The sequence below is a fragment of the Heliangelus exortis genome, chromosome 6 (genome assembly GCF_036169615.1).
Source record: "Heliangelus exortis chromosome 6, bHelExo1.hap1, whole genome shotgun sequence".
In the NCBI taxonomy this organism is placed as follows: Eukaryota; Metazoa; Chordata; class Aves; order Apodiformes; family Trochilidae; genus Heliangelus; species Heliangelus exortis.
Window position 1 is genome coordinate 28,146,636 of NC_092427.1, and position 22,839 is coordinate 28,169,474.

The 22,839-nt window shown below is 38.6% G+C and overlaps 1 protein-coding gene across 9 annotated transcripts in view; it reads right to left on the reverse strand.

The window, feature by feature from the left end:
* Positions 1-3,264: 3,264 nt before the first annotated feature.
* Positions 3,265-22,839, reverse strand: part of B3GALT1 (beta-1,3-galactosyltransferase 1) — a 90,200-nt gene continuing 70,625 nt past the window's right edge. For 4 of the 9 annotated variants that reach the window (XM_071747452.1, XM_071747455.1, XM_071747454.1 and 1 more), the window contains one exon: positions 3,265-6,850. In XM_071747452.1, the coding sequence (XP_071603553.1) occupies positions 5,640-6,620 (981 nt within the window). In that variant the 5' untranslated portion in view covers positions 6,621-6,850 and the 3' untranslated portion in view covers positions 3,265-5,639. Of the gene's footprint in view, positions 6,851-7,426; positions 11,690-15,108; positions 22,677-22,839 lie in introns of those variants that run through there. The other 5 variants (XM_071747453.1, XM_071747456.1, XR_011726564.1 and 2 more) reach the window with 3 other exon arrangements.

Consider the following 22,839-nt stretch of genomic DNA (forward strand, 5'->3'; position numbering starts at 1 on the left):
TCTCCTTAGTTCTTTCAGGTGAGGCAGAGGTATAATATAAACTCAGCTAATGCACAAACCTAGCAGGAAAATGGATCTTTTTCCCTGTCTTTTGCAGGTCATCAGAGGAGATCCTTGAGACAACTCTGTTACAGGTGCAGTTGAATCCATAAGGCGTATTAATTTTTTTTCCCAGATGACTCCTCTTGTTCTGTTTCATAACTTCCTAACTTTAACAAGAGAAAATTAAGCAGATATTACTCAGTAAAATGTTACATGTAATATGGATCTGTTTTTCTGGCACATTGCTGCTTGTATAGGCTTCAAAAGCATTAAGAAGCTAAGGGTTGGGTTTTGGGTTTTTTTTTACATGTTGTTTTCACTTAGAGCCGTGCAAATTTCTTTGGAAATCTATGACAATCAATTAAGTAAATGAGAAAATAGAATGCTTGTAATTAAGATAATCAAGCTACATGAAATCCACCCTCCTAGTACTAATATCTATGTATCTCTAAGCTGTACATTAATTAAATATCATGTAAGTGTTGCAATTAGGCTCAGGCTGCTATGGTGAGAATAAGAGAAAAATGAAAATGATTGGAGGGTGTATACTGTCTGTGAAGCTCTTTGTTGTTTTAAAGCCTCTTATTATGGTTTGTAAGGTTGCTGCAGACACCCCCAAGATTCCTGTGGACTCTGTAGCAGGCCTCAGATGCTTCTGAAGTGGGTGATCCAAAGAAAATACACTTTGGTTTGCAAAAGTACATTTCTTCTTGGGGGACTGCATTGTATTCCCATCATTTTTTTTAATTAGTTTGGGTTACTGAGCTCTGAAACAGGTTGTCAAAGTGTTTAGGTAGTTTGTTCTACCTAGGAAACTAAAGGACAGAATGGAGAGAGAGGATTTTTTTCTGACTGGTTGTTGCAATAGAAGAGACTTTGTCCTGCTTTAAGTTGTTTTGTCTTGTGTTTTGGATTCCCATGCACAAATACAATTTGGGAGGAGAAAGAATCGAGGGCAGCCCTGAAGAGAAGGACTTGGGGGTGATGGCACACCAGAAGGTTAACATAAGCTGTCAATGTGTGCTTGCAGCCCAGAAAGCCAACTGTGACCTGGGCTGCACCAAAACAAGTGTAGCCAGCTGGTCAAGGGCGATGATTCTCCCCCTCTACTTTGCTCTTGTGAGACCTCCACCTGGAGTACTCTGTTCAGTTCTGGAGTCCCCAACGTAAGGAGGACATAGAGCTCCTTGAGAGGAGAGCCATGAAAATGATCAGAGGACTGGAGCACCTCCCCTGTGAAGACAGGCTCAGACATCTGGAGTTGTTCTGCCTGGAGACAAGAAAGCTCAGAGGTGATTTTGTATCAGCTTTCCAATACCTGAAGGGGGCCTACTAGAAAGCTGAGGTAGGACTTCTTGCACAGGTGTGTAGCAAGAGAACAAGGGGCAATGGTTTAAAACCTGAAGAGGGAGGGGAGATTTAGATTAGATATTAGGAGGGGGGTTGGAATTTCCAATATCCAAGATGATCTTCCAACCCTAGCCATTTTATGATTCTAACACGGTTCAGGCAATGTTCCTACAGGACAAACCAGCACCTTAATGTATGTTGTACTCGGAGATGAATGCTGCATGTGACTAACTGTATAATCTGAGTGTATCCAGATTGTGCTGATTCATTTATTTTCTGGTGCTTTTGTGGGGCTTGGGGTAGTAAACGGCTCTGTTGGGGGCAGCAGAGGCCACGGGTAGGAACCATTCCTTATGTAGTTTGTCTTCCCAGTGGTCACACAGAAACTTCAAAGTGAGTTTATTGCAATTTTTCAGGTTCCGATTTTGAGACATTCTTGCTTTCTCTTTTTTCTCTTGCATGCAGCTTTTGATGGCTGCAAGTGCACACAGTAAGGTACTGTGGAGGTACCTTAGTGGGAAGATCATGCTGCAGAGCCAAGTGAGTCAAACTGCTTTGCCAACTTAGAACTGCCAAACTTCATTCTCATGAGCTGGGGGTGCTGATGTAGCTGAATAGGGCAAAGCAACTTATAAACCCACCTGCTAATTTGGCAGATAGTCCCATGGCTGTTTTGAGATTTTAAGTCTTTGGAGTCAAATGAAGTAGTGCAAGTGACCAATGTGGACAGCAGCTTGATGAAGTTGTTCCATGAATAATGAATAAAAGTAATATTTTAGTTGTTTACTTTTTTCAATTTTTTTTTTAATCTTTTACAGCACAATATTCTTCTGTATGACAAATGACCTTATTCACTGGTACTGTGTTTTCAGATAATACTGTTTACATTTCTAGAAAGAAGTGAAGAAGAAAACTGTATGGACACCTTCAATTTTTCATTTGACTTTCTTCTTCATTTTTTTAATTATTTGACATTGATACAAAAAAATAGTATCTTGATTAGCAGCTTTGCTGGCAATCCCACAAAACTGTAAATAATACTTTAATCTAAAAGAATGCACTCCTACAGACACTATAGATAAAACAATATATACAATTTAGACAAATAAATACATAAGTACAGCCAGTTATATATAATGATACACCTTAAGTTTGGTTACTGTTGACAAGCTTTTTTAGTTAATTACAGTCTTCATTTGCAAATTGCCATCTACATTGTAAATACCAAAAAATGCCAATAAAGAATCAAAATTGATACGTAACATTGTTACTAGGAAAGATGAAAAATGAAACTTGAGAATTTTGTTGAAATATTCTCACTGTTTTAGAAAAAAAATGCTTTTGTGAAAACCTCAAGAGAGGCCTTTCCCTCCTAGCTTCTTTGCTCCGTGTGCTCTGTTCATGTATGCTTTGGAATCAAAATATGATCATAGTCACACTTGTAAAGTGCCTAGAAGCTAGCACGTCATAACCAAGTTGTCATTTGTCCCATGCCTACTGAAACAAAATGACTTTTAAGTAACATAAATAATCCTCTTGATTAAAGGAAGCCCACCGCAAATGATTGTTAACAGTACCCCGTGTGGCACAAGCACTACTGTAGGGTGGAAGGGCCAGTGAGCTGTCCCTGCAAGTAGATGTATCACTCCCTTTCTAGCTCCAGGTTGCAATAACTGCAATTTCTGAGCAAAGAGAAAAGAATACATCTGTTATGTAAGTGTAGCAAGCTAGTGAAATCTACTATCAGAAAATTAATAGAAGTAGAAAATTAGGCTTTTGTTGTGTTCTTTTTGTTGTGTTCTTTTTGTTGTGTTCTTTTTGTTGTGTTCTTTTTGTTGTGTTCTTTTTGTTGTGTTCTTTTTGTTGTGTTCTTTTTGTGTGTTCTTTTTGTTGTGTTCATCACTTGACAATAAAAGAAAAAATCTTGTACATTCAAAAGTTAGGGCACACATGCTTAAGGCTCTTGAAACACTGGACAAATATAATGCCTAACTCAGCTCCATGCATAACAGAATACTACATAGCAAGCAGGCTTTACACTTATATACAGCTGAATACAGAAGAAAATGCACTAGAAATATGTACATCAGTTCCAAGATGAACATTTACATTTCTGTTGAAGAGCTATCTGTTTCTAAATGGCAGGAAATATATTTCTTCAGATATTATTTTCAAGGTGTATCTTCCAATCATTAATGCAGGTTACTTGTACTAGGAGAAATTCAAGACTACCATGCTATTCTAGCCCTGAGGTGTCTGGATTGAGAGCCCTGCTGTCCTCTTGGTTACTAACCAAAGGCCACAGAACTGTCAGCAGGAGAAGTAAGGCCACCAAATCCACTCTGTGGATTCAGAAACCCCAAAGTACTACACAGTGCAGAGGGGTAACAGAAGTGATTGCAACCTGCAGGTTGAAGATATTACATAATGAGTTCCTGCTAGCACAGAATTCATCCTCTCTGATTTACCTGAGGGCCTGAGCTTAATTCTACCCTCCTTTCCCTTCCTAAACTGGATGTTCTGGGGCTTGGGTAAGGAAAGCTGGGATTTACCCAGCCAGTGTGCGTGTGTTGTATATTCATCTATGCAGTTAGTTGGATCTTGTTTAGCCAGAGTTCTGAGGTTGACATGAAGCAAGAGCAACTTAATGAGGACTAGGTCAGCTAGGGGAAGGTAAATCTTAATTATACTGCAAGAAGTTCAGTATTTTTATCTAAAATTACTGATTTTCATTTATGGAGGATGCACAAGCTCCTGTTGATTAGCAGAAAATTCTGGGTTATCTATTGTGTAGCTTGAAGGCCAGGTACACTTCAGCTTATTTACAAGTAGTTCCTTTCAAAAACATAGTGCTGCATCTGTAAGTCAGACTAACAATTTGCCATGAAACTGCAAACCTTTTGGGCTAGCATCTTCATTCCTCTGCTGCTGTAAAGTGCTACAGACACCTATGGAAAATTTTCGGACAAATTTATAGATGTCCTGAATAATGTACGGAGTAACAGGTTTGGGTTTTTTTGTATGTTGCACATAATGCCATCTGAAATTAATGTGACTTTTGTGTGTACTCTGGATGGTGTGATTAATCTACAGCTAATAAGGTTTGTTGAGTTTCATATCTCTAGCTTGTTTGTGAATTTTTCATTCCAAGTTATTAGCTGAAGAATGTCATATTTTAGCTTTTTATTAGAAGGTGGTATTGAATAGAGATGGCTTGGGGATTTTGGGGTTGGTTTTTTTTTTTTTGGTTTTTTTGTTTTAACATATACTGTAGCAAAAAGTAGATGTTACCTTAAGCTGCTTCTGTGTTATTTAGGTAAATTGTGTACTGTCTGATGAAGAAATATGCTGCTTATTGACACTTTTACCATTCAATATAATTATATATTGCTATACAAGACACTTAATGGAGAGCTCCACTGATACTTATGAGAAACATTGCACTTGCTTTAAAATTAAAAGTTAAAAGATAGTTAAAAGATACTTGTACCTCAAATGTATTTTTGAGAGTTTTTCATACATCTCTCTTGTTTCACCTACAGATTCTACTTCATATTAAAATTGTATTAGATTTTTGAAGGGCTATTAGACAGTGGAAAAAAATGGGGTATATTCTGAAATAATTTAAATACTGTTTGGTGGATAAAAATACACTTCAGTGTGTGGGTTTGTTTCTAAGGCCTATGAGACTTTGATGTTCTTCTCTAAATTCTGCTATTATACCATCAGTAAGTTTTTGAGAATTGCACACATAGTAACACAAACTATACGTGTCAATATATAGGTGTAAAAGGTCAGTGCAAATGTATACCACTTAATTTGTTAACAAAGTTCTAAACAGAGATGGTTGTAGGGTGTCAAAAAGGGAATACAATTATATTTCTAATGCTTCAGTTCTTAGGGCCACAGTCTTATCTCGGAATCTGGGGCATGAACTGTTTAGCAGCTCATGATAGTTTATTACTGTCCTTTTACATACAGATACAGGAGCTGATATGTGTGACAGAGGATAGTGTACAAAATCTGAGATTTGACTCTAGATCCTTTCAGTTGGTGTAGTCTCCTTATGACAAGAGCCTGAAGTCTAAACCAGTACTGAAAATGAGCATGAAAAAAAGTCATTAAAAATCCTCTCACAGTTAATATCCCACAGTTTAACCTGTAAATCAGCAGATCACTTGGTCAAAAAATAACCGCACTAAACCAATTTTTTTTTAAAAAAAAAGGTATGTACATCTGTAAAAATTTTAACATCTAAGGTGTTTCTTGCTGGACATGTCATTCCAAATTCTGTGCATTTCTTCTGGCGTTATCTGGTGCACCGTGATCACCCTGCGGTACCTGCACAAGCTGTAAGCCATTTTCCAGTGATTGAAGCCACTGTTTTGGAAGGGGTGAATGCCCAGCTTCCGGAGACAGAGTCCAACGTACACATCTTCAAGATGAAGAAGTCTGGTATGAAGGGAAGTTTTATAAATCAGTTCTGCTACGTCAGCTGAAAATATATAGCCAGTGCCTGAACAGAAGGGTGGATAATTGCTGTCAGGATACAAATCTCTCGGCATGTACCACTTGCTGCGGACATCTCGTATTGGCCCTCCGTTTATAACGTAACCTGTGAAGTACCTTCTCCTTGGCTTGGTGTTAGGTTTGAGCAGCTTATAAATAAGGTTATCCATATTTACAAAAATATCACTGTCTGTCTTCATAACGTACTTTGCTTTTGAACAAAAGGTTGCTACCCACCTCATCCCCATCAGCGTTTTCAGAGTGAGGTTATGATAAGAGTCAATGAAATCCTCCACAATTATGTCATGAAAAATTTGGCTTTCTTGCTCTACCATTTGATTTAACACAGGATCTGCATTTTTGCCGAGGAGGAACAGTGTGGCGATTTTAATTCCTTTAAAGTTGTTTTCATCTCCCCATGTTTCTCGAATGGCTTGCCTTGCATCAAACTCCTTGTGAGTTGTGCTGATAAGAATGACCAAGAAAGGGACGTTCTTCTCACATTTGTTGGGTTCATTGATAAGAAATTCAAAAGAATGTGGATTTATAGGTCGAGTTCTTATGTTGCCAAAGGAAACATTCTTCCTGGCTATAGATATGCTGCCGAGCTGTCTGTGGCCAGTGTAGGAAGAAGTAGGGCGAGTTATACTTAAGTACCAGAGAGCGCTTGCCCAACAAACTACTGTCAAAATGTATAAGCATGAGACCTTTGAAGCCATTGTTCCTCTAGCTCTTCTATTCCGTATGATGAATAAATAGCCTTTTTACCATGACTGCACCTGTGTCCCAGAGAGGCAGCATACTATTAATGAAACTTGAAAGTTCGATATAGGAAATTAACTCTGTAATCATTCATGGATCTCAAATAGGAGCTTATTAACCCTGATGATACTCAGCTTTTCTTCTTTTATTAGTAGTGGCTTCCATGTCTCAGAATTTTCTTTTGTTTCTGAAAAATATGAAGAAAAATTTTTTTGCTGGTAGATCATAAAAGTCTAGGGCAAGAAAAATGAATATAAGTATGGCTGACCATTAATAAGCTAAGCTGCTTAATGCATTTCTTGGATAGACATTTCCCTCATAAGGTACCACAATTCAAGATAGTGAACTAAAATATAGCATTATAACTGAAGTAATACTTTTGTGATTGATAATTTCTCGGAGATGGTAATATATTTAAAAAGTTAAGCATGCATAGCATTTTGTCTATGCAGATAATTTTAAAGATATATGAAAATAATTTTCTGGTTTGAAACATTTTTTTGCTTCCTAGCATTTTTTCTAGATAGTCTGTCAGATTATGCCATGGAACATTTTAAAATTATTTAGGGAATGAAAATGTCTCAATCTCAAATGTCTTTAATATAACTGATGTCAACCATGCACATTAATACCTGCAGATTCCATTTAATCTAAATTTGTTGATATCTGCCCAGCTACCAAGAGAACACTTTGATGGAAATCAGACAGAATTGGACTGACTGATAAAGGTACAGGAGAGAAAGACAGATAGATATGCTCTTACCCATGTAATGATCAGTGGCCGAGTAGACTCCATAAAAGTCTAGAAATAAATGAACACGGTTCAGTTATTCTTGCTGGTGTCCTTCTCTTCTCCCCACAAATGAATCTTTACTGTCATGAGCAGACATCACTTGTACCCCACATAAGATAAATCACAGTGGCAGCCTGTTAACTCTGTCACTCCACTGCTCAGTGTGCAGAGCACTTCCATACACAGTGGGGACTCCTGCCCTTCCCCACTGTGGCACTAGAGCCACCAGAGGCTTCCTTGGACCAAGGGAATGTTCCAGCCCTGAAGCTTCCTTTGCTCTTAGCATGTCTCTGGGAACCAGCTCTGTTTATCATTCATTACATGGAAATGAGACAAGCTGCCTTAAGCCTGCTGGATCAATGCTGACTCCTCCAAGACACACCAGCTGGAGGGTGCCTGAAGGGTCCATGATTCCTGAGTTTTGCAATTGCTTCAGAGCTAAAGGATGGTAGAAACATGCAACAGGTGAGCTTTACACAAGAGCCTTTGAAATATTTAATGTTTACTTTGGATAGAACAAAACATACATTGTTTCAGATAAAAGGAGAAGCCTTGTCTTAGAAATGTCCTTTCTGTTTCCACACTGTTTTGACATGTTGGCTTGGGTTACATCAAAATGCTTTTTAGGGAGCCAATGCCTCCCCCGTGTTGGATGTGTATAGTCTCTTTTTCCTGTCTCCAAAAGCAGGTGGGAGTGTGGCCCCACAGCAGGGCTCCCTGCCAGGGGATGTGTTGCGTGGGGCCTGTGCAGGCAGAGCCCCTCTGAGGCTATCAGTTATAGGATTGTGACCCCATGTTGCTGTGTGACAGAGCTGTGAAGACAGCAGAGCAACAATCTCAACACTTGCCAAATACAGAGCCAAATACAGACTGTAGTCTCCTTACAGGTTCTCACAGTGAGTGCTGTCCTGCTGTCTTCACTACAGGCACTCGGAGATACGTAGTGACCAGAACTCGGTGCTCCTCTCCCACAGAACAGGAAAACATGTATCTGTGGCCTGTTTCAGAGCTTTATCCTTTTTAATCATGTCTGCTGTAAAATTGGAGTAATTCAATGAAGTAGAAGGTGACTGTGATCTCCTTTGCTGCTTGTCACACGACTTGGGGTTTGCGATTTTTGTGCACCAAGCAAGAGCAGTAAACATTTAGGAGCAGTATATTTATGTCAGCCCTTTACTTGCCCCAGAGGGCTGCAGAACACAATGATCTTGACACATCTCAGAAAATAAATACAGTTGTGAGAGATGTATGGATAAATGCTACGGTAATGTCTGTAGAGGGGATCTGTCCTGCTATAAGAGCCCACTGAGGTCACTGGGACACGGTTTTGAGAAAGGAAAACATCCCTGACCCAGTAACTTGCACCTTTTTCTGGCTTCGTTGTGAATCTTTTATAACAGCATCCGCTGGAAACCCCAGTGAGAAAAAATACCGCTTATTAAATGCCATAAAATAGTGAAAAGACAGAAGTGTAAGTTTAGGAGGCTGTTAATAAAGAAATACAGCAGTACTGGATTGAAGGCAGAGAGTTAGTGGTATGTAGGTATTTAATGGACTCCAGCATTAATGTCTCACAAATACTTGTAATATTCTGCGTATGATGAATTATTTTAGGAAGCTACATATTGCATTCTCTCAACATGTATTCTGCATCTTTTCTTTAATAAAAGCAGGTGCATTAGTTACTGTCACTACTGTGCAGATATCTGAGGGAATGGCAAATTTTAACCAGTGCTCTTTAGAAATTGCAAAATTACATAAAATAGCTTTGCAGGCCAGTAATGTCATGGCTGTGATGTCCAATCCTGTGTGCTCTGAAAGGATTAGAAACAACAAAAGCCATTACACCATTTTGAAGAAAGAGTCCAAGTCATTTTAGGGACTTCTTTACTCCGTTATGAAATCTATGGTTAACTGTTCAAGATGATATTTCTTATATTGGCCCTTGGATTGCTGTCTCTTGAATAAGTTTATATTTTTCTTTTGTGTGTTTGATTTGAGATTTTTTGTTTGGTTGTGGGGGTTTTTTTGTTTTTTTATTTTTGTTGTTTTTTTCTTTTTAATTTTTTTTTTTTTTAAAAAGACTTTTAGATGGTGTACTATAGATTGGAGTGCTTTCTACCATCCTTGTGGAAATCTTTAATAAAATGTGGGTGAGGTCCGTATGAGTGAGCTTTCTGTGGTTTTCCTGATGTGAAATTTTAGATTTAATTATTTTTAGTAAGGTTGAGGGGAAAAACAAAAAGATAACTTCTTTCCTGTGATGGATGTCTCTGCTATTCCTATTCTGCTGTGAGGTAAAGATGTGAAGGTTAAAGTTAATGTTCCTGCTTAATCTGAGGGGTTTTTGTGTTATATGTGGGGAACAGATTTTGAAGAAACAAGCCCAAACGAAGTTGGCAAATGAAAGAAATACAAAACAAAATGTAGTAAGGAGTCTTGTTCTGGTATTTTAGCTGATATTATTGTTGCCTTCAGGACTGGTCTCTGTCACTCTTTGCAGGGTTAAAGAACAGAGGATTAGATTAGTAGCTATGTCTTGTAATTTTTTGGCCACAGGGCAAATGTTTCTTGTAGCATCATTCTTGCTCAGTAATTCCAATAACACTTTGTTTGCATAAGCAAGAAAGAACATACCTTGATTAGACAAGGAAACGTGGACTATGCCGTGAAATATTTATTTTGTGATGATTTTGCAGTCAAGAATTTCAGAGGTTGTCAAATTCTGTTATTAAAGACAATGCTAATTCATCAAGGACCTAAGCAAGCTCCTAACTCAAACTTTTCTGTGTTGAAGGTATCTTGCAAAACTATTTTCAGTATCAAAGACTGTGACAACAAACCTATTCCTTGACATATGTTGTGACCTGAAACTATGTAGCCATGCAATTTATATCTTTATATAAAGATATTACTTCCATATCTTTATATAAACTTTTATATAAAGAATGTGAATTACAAGGAATGAAATTAGAGTGTAAAATTAATGTGTACAAATTATAATGCATTAAAACTTTACTGGTAATTACTCATTTGGAAAAGAGGAGGAATAATATATGGGAACTTAGGTCACTACTTTTATCTACAGAACAACAAAAAGCATTTCAGTGCCTGTGTATTGCTGTGGTTCCTCTAGCAATTCTCCCAGAAGTTCTTCAGAATATCTTTCACCTAGTCAATTGTGTGAATTTATTAGTATTTTGAGTTTCTAGTCCTGATACCAGACTCTCACTACAGGAGTGACTTTTTTTAAAATTTTTCCACGATAATTTTGAATTTTGTTGTTGAAACCTGAAGACCCTGTAACAGGATGTGTTGTTACAGGGAGAGTGGATAGGTTTTCCTCAACTTTATCGTTTTGTCTGTTGGGGTAGGATATGTCATGCCTGGGGACATTGGCACAGACAAATGGTTTTATCTCCTTTCCTTTCTTTTGTGGGGTAAAAGAAAACTTTCAAGCTCTTGGATCCTTGTTTTTAAAAACTTTTTGTCTGCTCCTTTTCCCAACCTTCCTGCCAAATATTAGTAATCAAATCTTCAAGCTTTTCTAGGGTAGATGACTGTAAAAAGCTTGTGTTTGTTGTCATGTTTTCGGATTATGCACTTAGTTGCAGTATTTGCAGCTCATGCTGTGCAAACCAAAGAAGCCACCAAGTCAGAGCACAGAAGTGGGACTGTGTAATTTCTGTAAGTAATTGACTTGATGGAGACTGCATTTGCAGCAAACCTTTTATGAGCTGACTGCACATCAAGAATAATCCTCCAGCTAATGAGCACATTTGAGAATGTGCTAACTGCTCATGGGTAACTCTCAGGCAGACATCAAACAAGTTCAGCAAACGTTACTTGCCAACTGCAGTGTTTTGCCAATATTTTGGAATACTGCTGTCTCTGCTGGGAGATTTTTTTTTAATTTTTTATTTCAAGAAAGCCCATCCTATGTAAGTGCAGTTGCATTATTGTAACTAGATCATGGTGGATGCACATGATAGAAACCACAGCTCGTGCATCCCGGTGTATTGCTGTAGCTGTAATCCATCCCATGGTGCTGTCTCCTGCTGAGGCACAACCTGGGTGCTGAGTGGAGGCAGTCAGGATGCTGAGCCCTGGGGAAGGCCCTGGGTGAGAAGCAGCCACAGCTGCTCCTCCTGACACCCAGGAGCATGTTAGGCAGAGCATGACTGAGTCAAATTGACACTGTGCATCTCTGCCAAAATGTACCTATTCCTTTCCCTGAAAGAAAAGAGGGAATGCAGCTGCTAAAATACGTAGTAAATGTAGCAAACTCTTGTCATTTTCCCCGAAGAGAGATTTTTGTAAAGTTTTCTATGATCATGGCTTTCATCTGGATATAGACCAAGACACTGAAATGTCTTCACCATTTAACAAGTCCTTAAATTGCCAAAGGAAAAGTGTGTGATTATTACTGAGTCTTGTTGAGAAGATAATTATCCTGAACATTAAGAAGACATCTACAAAGAAATCTGATTATGTTGTTATATTCTTGGCTGTATGTTTTCATGGTAATTTCTTGAGGAAATTCTGGGCAGATGGCACAGGTGATTTAACAGGAGATTCAAGTTTTTCTCTGGCAACTTGATTTGAAGGTTCTTAAATATTCTAAAGGCTTTTGCTGTGCCTGGGTATAATGGACCTGAAACCAAACCAGTGCTGCAAAGGATGACCTTCCCCTAGAATATATGTGGAATGGGACTGTAGCAGATGAAGGAGCCACAGTCTTGGGTCAAGGGGAGGAAAGTACAAGCATTACTTTCAGGTTCATGTTTTTCAGAAACCTCAAGTTCTACCTTGAGGGAGGGGTTCCCAGCTGTTGTATGTTAAAAGAAGTTGGTTTCCCTTCTCTTCCTTCTCAGGCAGCAAGGACAAATATTTTCTAAAAATCAGCTTGTTTTAAGCTATGCTATTTGTGCACAGAGAATTATTCCTTATTCACAGACATATTGATGATGAGCTTTACCCTAGGCAGTGAGTGTGAAAACAGGTATTCGTGCAAATGGGTCTTTGCCACTAATAGTTCTCTTTTCTTGAATGCTGGTTTGCAGCTGGTTTAAATTTTATTTCATCCCTGATTTGAGTAATTGATCTCTGGAATTAAATTTTGGTTTTATAAATTCTTTTTCAAAATATACTACCTTCTCTTATGAATGAAAATTAAGAATGACTGTACATTAGGGAATTTCATGAAAGATTCTAAATCGTATATAGAGAAAATGAAATGTTTAGAATTTCCAGTAAACATGCCCATGCTTCAAAAGCTTTTGTAACCTTTAAAGAGCTAATGCAGAATCTTTTAAGAGTGGAAAGTTACTCTATGTGAAAGCAAATCTGCATATTTGTCTATATTTTTCACTTTATATTTTTTCAACGAATGTATGTCTATAAAAACAGGATTTTCTGTACTTTTTCAAGAACTTCTGAGCATGCATAGAACAATTAACTGTATTTTCATGCTCTTTTTCTAATGCACCTATGAATGAATGAATTATACACTTATTTTTTCTCAACTAAATAATTTGCAAGTTAAAAAGTAAACAGCTTCCACAATGACTAAGGTACTAAGTGCAGCTTTTAATTGCAGAAGATCAAGCAGTTGAAAGAAACATTTAGGAATATTTGGACTAATATAAATGTCAGGTTCACCACGACTGCGGGAATGGGGATAAGTTACTGGTGAGGAAATGTGAGCTCAGCATGAAGGACCATTCCTCATCTGGCAGTGTGTGGAGGTGAGATCTCAGTGCTGGTTTGAGCAGCCTTTCTCTCTGGCTTGGTTTAAACATCAGGAGCTTTTTAGCTATAAATTCCCATCCACATTTTGCAGCTCAGGGAGTTATTTGCTGTGCAGAAAATGTTTCCTTTCTTTCTCTGATCAGAGACTTGAGAGCTGCTAGGTTGGCCAGACACCACTTGGTGATTTTCATAATGGCAGAGCATTCCTCAGGGGGTCTGGTGATTGCAATCAGCCTTACTTAGTACAACTGGTGAGTAGCTGCATTCTCTCATGGTCACTACGAGCCGGGTCTGCACTGCATGTGGCTACATGGGGTGTTTGTAGCTGCATTTTCTTCCTGGTTAGTCTGGCTCTGAATAAAACTCGCCTTGAATAACCTCCCTATGCTGGTGATGGAGGACAAAGTGGTGATAGATTCAAGTGTGTCTAAACTGCATGCTGTGCCTGTCTGGGTTTGGGTATTGCATAGGAGAAAAACATTCACAGTTTGCTAACATTCTGGTTTTCTAACCAGAAAAAAAGTATGATTTCCTAAAATCTAGTATTCATAGGAAATTGAAATTTTTCATTTTATTTTTTTTAATGTCATTTGGCATGTCACAGTGTTGAATTTTCAGTAGCCTTATTTTTTTGATAATTTAAAAAAAAAAAAAAACTTTCTTGGTCATAGTCATTATGTCTGTGACAGTCTAGTCTTCTCCTAAGTCTCCAACAGGGGCATCACACAGCTGACTACATGTGGAAGGAGGTGGAAGGACAGATGCTGAGGACTGTGTACAATGGATGAGTTTCTAAAGCTTTAGCAGACTGGCTGTGCTTGGTCAGATATTAACCTAGAATATTATTCAAAACAGCATTAGATGGTGAGACATTCCAATCAGCAGTTCTGTCTTGGTATATTGCAAGTGATTTATCTGGAGCCAATGCATGCTGCTATTAATGGGAGTTTTGCTGCTAACTTTAATAGCAGGCATTTTAAGCATGTATTCTCTGTACTAATGAAAGGGGAAAGAAAATAAGAATAAAAAGTGAAAAGCAGAATGTGTTTAAGCAGAAATAATTTTTTCTTTTACTTTTTAAAGTTGCCCAGGAGATGTCAAGTGTCAGCTCTCTGCACTTTTCCCCATGAATGCTATTCAGAAACCATTTTAAAAAACACTTTGTGACTTCATGTTGTGATAGGTCATTTGTGATTACATCAGCTATTTCCTGTTAGAGCAGTAATGTGTAAATTGTATTCAGTATGGTTATAAACTGATGCAAATAACATTTCACTTTGGGTTACAACAGCCACAGATATTATTTTCTTAGGTGTTGTACCGTGCTCTATTCTGAAATCTCATGGCAAGGTTCTTTAGCTTGTCACCACCAAAATGGTTGGAATATTTTGCATCTAACGGAAGTTTAGGGCAAAAAACCAAAAAACCCAAAAAACAGGTTTTCATCTGTTAAAAAAGATTTGCAAAGGAAAAACGTTTAGAACTGCTCTAACAAAATCTTCATTACTCATGAAACAATTTACATAATTTATTATCAGAGTCAATAGGTTAAATTACCTTCAAATAATAGTGTTTGAAATCAAGTATACTGCTGTTCATGCTTTAACCTCTAATTTCACTATTTCATTTCCTTTGTATTCACAGAGATATTTGTAAAATAGTGGGCTGGGTTATCACACCAAAGAAAAGACGACTGGTCTTGGTTATGTAGATGGCTACCCTAGTGAATATGCCATTCTCAATTAATCTTTGTCACTAAATCAGGAGTAACAATTATGTGGATGTTGGAACACCTGATATCACACTTATAGTGTCTGTGGTAATGATAACTCATTGAACTGGATAATGAATCTACTTCCCATAACTCACATGCTATTAGGGGCACCAGAGGAAAAATACAATTAAATCTTTTGAGTTTACTGGGAAAATCCCTAAATAGATTTGAACCTGATCATTAAAATGCCTGTTGTGATGCTTGGGAAACTTTGCTTTTAACCTTATCAAAACTGGGGGCCTTTCAGGCTGGAAACATTTACTGATATGCATAAATAAATTTTTCTAGCCTCAGAGCATAGTGCTTATTGATAGAGAGTTACTAGAGGGATTTGTTTATATCACAGGAGTATCTGTATGATATCTATATTTATTGTAATTGTTATGATTTTTTTCAAGGCTAAAAAAAATAACTGGAATTCACTTTTTTTTTTTTTTTCCCTCCATAGCAATGAGGCTAGAAATGTTGTAAACAACAAGTTTAGATGATCATATAATAGCTGTCCTGTGACAATAGCAGAGCTCCAAGTTTTTGTAAGAGAAAAAACATCAGATATTAGATGTCCAAGGGTATTGATGGATGCTGTGACCTTGTGGCTGCATGGACATTTCTTTTTTTCCTCTGGAAATGTTCCCCTAGTTGAAGAGGTCCCAAGTCTTGCTCTGTTCATCCAGGAACAGCTTGCAGCTCAGTTTTTTTCATGTTTGCATTACAGTAATTAATGTGAAGTTGTGTGGAGAAGCATTTGTCACCATGAGCTATTTATAAGCCAAGCTTCAAGTTTCTAATTCCCTTTGTGAAGTAGTTGTGATACATTTAACACAAGCTGTTGCTTTCAAAATTGCACCTGTCTCTCACAGAGCCCTACCTTAAAAAAAACATTAAAAACCCAAAAAAAAAAACCCCAAAACAACAAACCCAGCCAACCAAACAAATGACTTGTATCTTCAACCTGGAAAATATGGGCCGTGCTTCAGCCAGATGACTCATTCTCAAATACGTAAAAATCATTTCCTAGACATACATAATTGGTAAGTCATGGTGGACATTTCCCTAGTTTACAGGAGCTTTTCTGAGCATGGTTTTCTAATAGCATCACTTTAAATCTGGCAGAGACAAATAACTGCAGGTGTAACAGAGCCCTGTGGTGGCTGCCTGCAGCTGGCTGTGTCCCCTCCAGCTGATGGCAGCTCCTGGGATGCTCCCCCAGCATCTCCCCAGCTGTGGCACTGAGTGCCCGCAGTGCTGGCTGGGCTTTCCAAACAGATCACTTTCCAGAGAAGGGATAGTCCTCTTGGAAAAGTGGGGTTTGCCTCATTGCACTGAAAGGAGCTGAAATGATATTTTACTGGCTTGGACATGTGCCTTAAATCCACGGAGTGCTGCCTTCCCACTAAGGAGCTGGTGTCACCATCAGCTGCTGTTCCCTGCTCATGGGCACACGGACCTGAGCCTCAGCCAGCTGAGGGCCAGCACTTCTGGCTCTTAGTTGGTACAACAAAGACTGGAAACGTTTCTTCTAACTTTGCCACGGCTAACCAGTAGGTGGGGTTTTGCTTGAACTTCAATAAAAACCTACTTTTACTGGGGATTGAACAAGAAAAATTTCAGCTGCAGAAAGGGATTTTTTTGCAAACCTACCAACATTTGAGAGCAATGTAGTCAGGCTCTATCAGTTAACACATATGCAGTGTTTCACAGATGTGGGCCCAGACAATTTGTCAGCACCTAGTTTTCTGAAGCTTGAGGTTGAAAAGACCATTGCACAATGTCACGTTGACACATTCACAGTAACAAGAGCCCATATCTCTTGTGGCAAGGATTTAAAAATGAGTTCATAGTAACTAAAGGTTTTGGATGAATCAAATAAAGGAGTGCATGCTGGAGTAAGCTGGTAAATATATATCCTTGTGAATCCACAGGAGTAAATTTTTCCTCATTCTTCTATTCTAGTTCAAAAGTGCAGCAAATTGTGTCCTCAGCTGAGACAGAAACTTAAAAAATTCTGTTTGGGGTCATAAATGGGTAGCTGCCTCCTTAGCTAAACTGTAAACCCATTCTGGGTTATCAGCTATGCCTACTTAGTCCATCCTCTTTCCCAAATGAAAGTTTCTTTATTTTTTCCACTTTATTCCCTCTACAAAAATTGGGGATCTTGTCTATTAGCCTCAGTGAAATAAACCTGGGAGTCTCCGGAGAAAGCAGACAGTTAACAGCTTTTCCATTTGTGCTCAGATCAGCATTTAACTTGAGCCCTGTGAGAGTTGCTGTGTGCAAAAATTGAGTAAGTTTTCTCACAAACTGTTATTGATGAACAGTTCATGAGCATTTCTCCATTAAAACTCTTATCTCCCAGCTGGGTACAATATGGTCTGTCACCTCAGGTATTTAATAAAGCTGCAGACTGAACTGCATCTGGTAAAGAATAAATCTGAATTCCTGTTTTAACATACTTTTATCACTTGTGTCATTAGAGATGTCCTTCATGTGTACTTCTAAGTTTTTCACTAGGGAGGATAAATTTAAAATACTGAAGAACTGTGTGAGCCGTCAGGAATCCTAACTCTGATTTCTTACATCTTTTGTCTATGAGCTTTCCTAATTAAGGGTATTTGCAGTGACAGGTAACTAGGAAAATTACAAACTTCTTCCTAATGTGTGTGCATGTGTGTTTGTCCTTCTTTCCCTAAACACAACAGGACCCATTTTGTGTGAGTTCATTATGCTGCCAGCAGATTTTGCTTTATCTTTTTCTTGTTGTGACTAGGGGACCATAACCATTGCAATTGCAAATTCTCAGAGTAATTGGAAAGTCTCCAGTTGGATTCTCCACCTGTAATTGCATTGTCCCCAGTGGGATGATGTAGGTGTAAATGTAGACTCATTGGCTATATTGAAGTATTTCTCAAAATGTAGGCAAAATAGTGTTGTGTAAAGAATGGCCTCAAGCATGCTCAGAGTTGGAAAACAGTCTTCCTTCTTCTCCCAGATTGACTTTTACTGGGACTCCATTGTGGTGTGGGTACCACATGTGGCCACAGTGCTGCTCCAGAGAAGTTTATGCAGCAATTTGCACGCAGCATTGCTCAGTGCTTTGGTGTGTTGTGCTGTTAGCATCATGATGCCAAGGATAGCTCTCTGCCTTGATTCTGATTCAGAGCAACAGACTAAATTATCTTTTTATCACCTACTTTTCTTTGGGATGCACTGGCTTCTGTTTGGACAGGAATATGAGGCACTACTGATAGGAATCAATTTTGTGAAGCAATAAACAGTAAATATGTTCTGCTGCTGTGTCATATTGTGCCTCAGTTAACCATGGATTCAAGGCCAAGCCTTAAGGAGAAAGAGGGTACATGGATATACAGTGTATCCACTGCTTGTCTTAGCTCTCTGTCTGTGGAACTTCAAGAGCTTTATAAACACAAGCTCACTGGGCAGCCATATACCCCAAGGAGGCAGGTAATAGGGTCATTAAATTTGCTAAGCAAGTTAAGGGTCCAGATCTTACTATGTACCCCAGGGTTGTAAGAATTAAATAGACTCTTTTCTGATGGATGCTCTTCTGAGAGAGTCTTCTAGAAGCAACAGAAGATCAAACCCTCCTTTTATACCTTTTCCAAACTTTGGTGGTGCTGTCTTTGAGTAGAATCAGAAGCAATTGCTGTACAAATTACATGCACTGAGACCTTCTCTGAAGGAAGCTGTTGGGCTAATAGCATGGCTGAAAACAATGGGGATTCTCTGGAGCATGTTTAAACTCAGTGCAGGTCTCCCTCAGCATCCTAAACCCTTCTCTCACTTTCGTCAGTCTCCTTTCAGCATTATTTCAATCATAGATCTCTTGAACAAAAGAGATTTTATAGCAGTCTGCAGTCTCTGGTTCCATTTATTTCCCAGCTATTCTGATATCAAAGGCAGCATGAAATAAAAATGATAAATGCAGTATAGCAGCTGTCGGGCCAACTGATGAGGGATCACAGAGGCCATGGGAGGAACACTGCTTTGCCAGGTGACTGAGTGCTTGACGTGGGCGTCTGTTTGATGACACAGGGGGTGTCTCCTGGTGCTTTCTGTCTAGCAAGGAAGAAGGTGTGCTCTGACTCACTCTCCTCAGGTGGAGAAAGCCAGGAAACTGAGCATCAGCAATGCTGCTTTCTGCTGCTTGGGAGAAAAGAATTGATTTCCCGGCGCTCTCATTTAAAGGGGGGTAAGAACTGCTGGAGATGCTAGGGGTGTCTGGCTAAACATGCTGGGTAATCCTGCCTGGGGTGTGTAGAGTAAGCCCTCCCCATACTGTGTGGTCCAAGGTCAGAAGAGGGCAATCTGAATGCAAAATTTTCAAACTATTCTCTAAAAGCTTGCTGCTGATGCAGTGAAGAACAATGCCCCAAGCAAATGGCTGTAAATAATTTCTTTGTAGTTTCTTTTGGCTATGCGGTAACAACATAACTAGGAACTGCCCAGTAGTTTTAAAGAGAACTTCAGTATTTTATTAATTCTTTTAAGAAAGAAAGGCTCTCTTAAGAAAGGCTCTCTCTTTCTCTGTCCTTTTTTTTTTTTTTTTTTTTTTGAACACATTAATTTGCTAGCTCAGAGTGCATGTACTTTGTAAAAATGTTGCCATTTGCCATTTAGTTTCCTTTCTAAGCTGTGATCTTAGACATATATTTCAGGGAAAAGGAAGCCAAATGGTTGAGTTTATTTTCCCTTTGTGTGAACAACAATGGGTATAATTCCAGAGCCAGGCAGCAAGGCTGCCTGAAATGCCAACTGCAAATCACCTTTTCAGTGAGGCATTAATTCATTCTGTGAAAAATATGTACAAACTGGGGAAAAGAAATCCATTTCAGTTCTTCCCCATCTACTGGCTGAATCAATTAAAGTCTAAATAGGAAGTTTTTCAGATTATTTGTGTCAAGTTATTTACTTTTCCTAATCCGTATTTGTGATCATCTCCCCCCACTCTCCAGCCCTTGCCACATGAGCCTCCTGCAGAAGGGGAGAGCGGTGGAAGGTGCTGCTCCCTTTATTCAGGAGCCCCTCGGTGGCCGAGGGGGGTTTTACAATCCCAGGCTGCAGGCAGGGGGAGCAAAATGAGGAGAAAGGGGATTGCTTTGGCCCTCCTCAGCTGCTTGTGCGTTGCCTTCAGAGATGGGTGCTTCGGGAGCATGACATCAAGATGGAAAACATTTCTCAACATCTGCACCTGGGAAATTAGACCCACAGTGTGTTTGTGTGTGTAAGCCAGAACTACCAACAACATATCCATATGCTCATTAATGCTTTTTGATTATTTTTAGCCGGATCAGTTCCTAAATAATATTTGCCTCATGGTCATAAAAAAGCCTGGATCAGCATAGGTAAGGGGTATCATCAGCATGAAGTGAGAGGATGGGGCAAACCAGAGAGGACCTGCTTTCATGGCCACAGTCCTGTCTTAAATAATGTTCAGAGAGTTGAGGGCTCCCCTTCTTCCCATGGGGACTGAAGCAGTAGCCCCCAGGTTTCCTTATACAAGAATATGACCAAGCAAACAGCTCTTTTCTTCCTCTTGCATCAATTGCCAACAAGTAACAAAAAAGCCTTTGTTTGTCTATTAAATATTTAAGTATAAATTTCAGTGATGACTGGAATGTTTTGAAAATCAATTCAAACCCTTCTTGAGAATTAAAAAAACAAACAAACCCTCCTCCTTTTTCACATTTTTACTTGGTTTTATGATAGCTTATAATTCTTTGTATCCTTTGACTCTCCTGACATCACCTTGCACTTTAACTGGAAATTTTAATTAGTTTTAAACAGGAAACTTGTTCATGCATATAGCAGCTTTAAAGGGCATGAATAGTAGTTTTTGAGTTTGCTGCTATTTGAAAGCTTGTGATTTTCTGATTTTGATGTACAATGAAAACATAGTGAGGGGTTGTCACAAGCCTCTGAATCAGCCAGGTTCTTTTTAGATGCTGAAGACAGCTCTTGGCTCAGGTAGGCTGTTCTCCCACACAAGACTTTGCCAAAAGAGAGTGTGTGTGAGGGATTTTTTGCTGCTGTTTGTTGGTTGGGTTTTTTTGGTTTGGTTTTTTTATTTTTACAGATGGTGTAATGCAGGATATACTACTCGTTGCTTTCCAAGATTTGACAAAATGCAATCCCTAAGCTGCAGTTTGGAATGTAGCATGTCAGCTGCTTACTCATCAGATTCCTACACTTCTCACATGTGGGGTCAAATCTCTGTTGCCAGGCTTCATCCAGTGTTTTGAGACTGATTAAATCTGGTGCATTTTTACTCCAAATGCTGGTGAAAGTTTCCACTGCTAGGATGGTAAGAGCCAATATTAAGCTGATCCTTTTTTCCTTCTGTACATAAACCCTAAGTTGCTAAATCCCTCAGGATGGCTAAAAAGAATAATGCTTTGGGTTTGCTTGGGACTTTTCACTATAGTACATCTGAAGTAAAAGCAAGAAGTATATGGTGTCACAAATTATTTACTTCCATGACTGTGATTGTAATTTATTAGCTTTTGAAACATACTTTGAGTTTGGGATTACCCAGGAAACATTTAGTTAGAACTTCTTGCCTCTGAATGAAATTATAATCATAGAGGTTAAAATGAGACAGGATAGTTTTCCAACTGAAGTCTGTGTAGTTTTTACCCTGGCTTGATATCTGAGTCTTTCTCCTGTTCATGCTCATCTTTAAAACCAACCTGATATGAATTGCACCTTCACTAGGTAACAAAATAGCAGAATGACCCACTTTCTGGCTCTTGGGTGTTTGAGAGTCATTAAACACACCTGAGAAACGAGTTACGCTCCAAGAATGACGGGTACACACAGTGTAGTCATGGTAATCTGGAAAGCTCCTAATATAGAGATTTAGAGGCAAAACCAGTTGGTGGAAGTCAATTAATTATCTGTCATCTTTGAGCTGTAAGTTATTTATTTGTTGTAAAACCTTTTTGTTGTAGGGACTGTGTTCATTCAATTTCACAGCAATCCAAGATAGCCAAAGTGGTGGTGACATAAATTAGTGCACTGACATTTAAGATAAAAGCAATTTTAATATGGTGATACACTGCCTTTTTAATAAACTAATACAAATAGTCTGTGCCATGTAGCAGCACAGAGCAGGATATTCAGTATTATATAATATTTTAAAAATACTTTAGAATGACAGCTTGTATGAAAAACACATGTAAGAATGTTGCTTTGCTGTGATCTATAAAACATAGCAAAAATCCTCCCCCAAACAAGAACTGTTTTTAAAAGTGATCTGACAAGCTAAATAAGAGTAGGTTTGCTAATTTAGGCTTTCTGGGAGGAGTATAGATGAGTTTTTCTTCATCTTAGTGATATGGCAACAGAAAAAAATCTACAAACATTATTTAGGTGCCCTATATGCTCTATTTGAACCAGAAAAACGACTTTCTGCCTCACGCAGTACCAGATTATTATCCTGGCTGGCAGGAAACAACCTGTAAATTATAGCTATATCTGGCACACATGGAAGAAAAGCCATCAGATGGTATCATATATAAAAAATGGTTTCTCACTTGCCTTGGTCAAGTAAGTAAAAGTTTAGATGTATCATCTTTTAATCTGAGGAATGATGAAACTAGCAGTGACAAGAACAAAACTGCAAGTCTCTAAAAGTAGATATATTGAATTGAGAGGTAGGTCATTTGTCAGCCACTCCTGTAGATAAAATAAAATGGAAGACAAAAGAGTTCACTTTGTATCACAAAGCTGAAGACTGCAGCACAGGATTTCACATTCCACCTCTCTCTGTGTACACCTCTAGAGACACTGAAGAGAGTCTTAAATTTCAGCATGCTCCAGCATCTCAAGTCCTAGAGGG